Below are 1297 nucleotides of genomic sequence, written 5' to 3' on the forward strand. Positions count from 1 at the left end.
CACAAGCACCAGCATTGGCCGGAGCTCTACAGAGGAGATGACAAAACTGAACTCTCTCTCTTTACTGAGTTGCAGTGGGAAGCTATATATATAACTCTACCCATCTAATTCTAGTACACAGACATGCCAGGCTGCCATGCTGTTACAGTGACTAGATATGATAGCAGGACTGACTTTGGTGCCTGCCCCTACTGTGGCTACAGTGCGGCAGGGGAGCCTTTCGGCGTCTGCCCCTGTCGCGGCTACAGTGCAACAGCAGTAGCGGAGTCCTTTCAGCGCCTACCCCTACCAGGCGTACAGGGGAGAGCAGCAGATTACTTTATAATTCTTTCTCTAATCCTGCTGCTAACCCTAGAACCTCCTCCATGCCGATCATCTTCTTCAGCTCCATGAACCGAAGACGGCCGAGCGACTTGGTGAGGACGTCCGCGAGTTGCCGACCAGTTTCGACGAACTCGATGACGATCTGCCCTCCAACGACACAGTCCCTGCGAAAGTGGAACTTGACATCGATGTGCTTGCTCCGATCGTGGACAATAGATTCTTCGCGAGGGCGATGGCGGGCTGGTTGTCCACCATCAGTGCTGGTGGGTGAGCTTCCACATCGGTAAGCTCGCCCAGCAGTCGGCGCAGCCACACAGCTTGGCACGCCGCTGTGGCCACCGCCACGTACTCTGCCTCGCACGTGGACAGCGCCACCACCTTCAGTTTCAGTGACAGCCATTAGATTGGAGCCGACCCGAGGAAGACGAGCACGCTAGAGGTGCTCCGCCGTCCGTCGATGTCCCCCGCCATGTCTGCATCGCTGAACACAGTGAGCTGCAGCCCACTTCCGCTGGTCTTGGAAAAGACGATCCCCTGATCCACCATCCCCTTGACGTAGCGCAGCAGCCACTTCACCACGGCCCAGTGATCCTCTCGGGGATCCTCCATGAAGCGGCTGACGTAGCCCATGGCGAACGCAATGTTCGGCCTCGTATGGACTAGGTAGCGCAGACGGCCGACGATGCTCCGGTAGAGTGTTGCATTTACCTTCGCCGCAGTACTGGCATTCGTCAGCTTCAGCCGCTTCTCCATTGGAGTCACTCATGACTTGCACTTAGCCATGCCGCTCCACTCCAATAGCTTTGAGGCGTACGCGCTCTGACTGAGCGTGAGCGCCTCCTTTGTAACACCTCTGGTGTTTTGACCTAATACTAAAATTTGATATGTCATCATGTGTGTCGACGAAATATGGTCGGCAGTCTACCTAGGGGTATGCCCAAGGTAGTAGATTATCGGCAGACAGATGCGCAAG

General features: G+C 55.7%; 1 protein-coding gene across 1 annotated transcript; it reads right to left on the bottom strand.

Moving 5' to 3' along the window:
* Positions 1–723: 723 nt before the first annotated feature.
* Positions 724–1077, bottom strand: LOC136454887 (secreted RxLR effector protein 161-like). The gene has a single exon (XM_066455134.1). The coding sequence runs from the start codon at positions 1075–1077 to the stop codon at positions 724–726; it is 354 nt and encodes a 117-aa protein (XP_066311231.1).
* Positions 1078–1297: the final 220 nt, after the last annotated feature.

The sequence above is a fragment of the Miscanthus floridulus genome, chromosome 5, assembly GCF_019320115.1.
Source record: "Miscanthus floridulus cultivar M001 chromosome 5, ASM1932011v1, whole genome shotgun sequence".
In the NCBI taxonomy this organism is placed as follows: Eukaryota; Viridiplantae; Streptophyta; class Magnoliopsida; order Poales; family Poaceae; genus Miscanthus; species Miscanthus floridulus.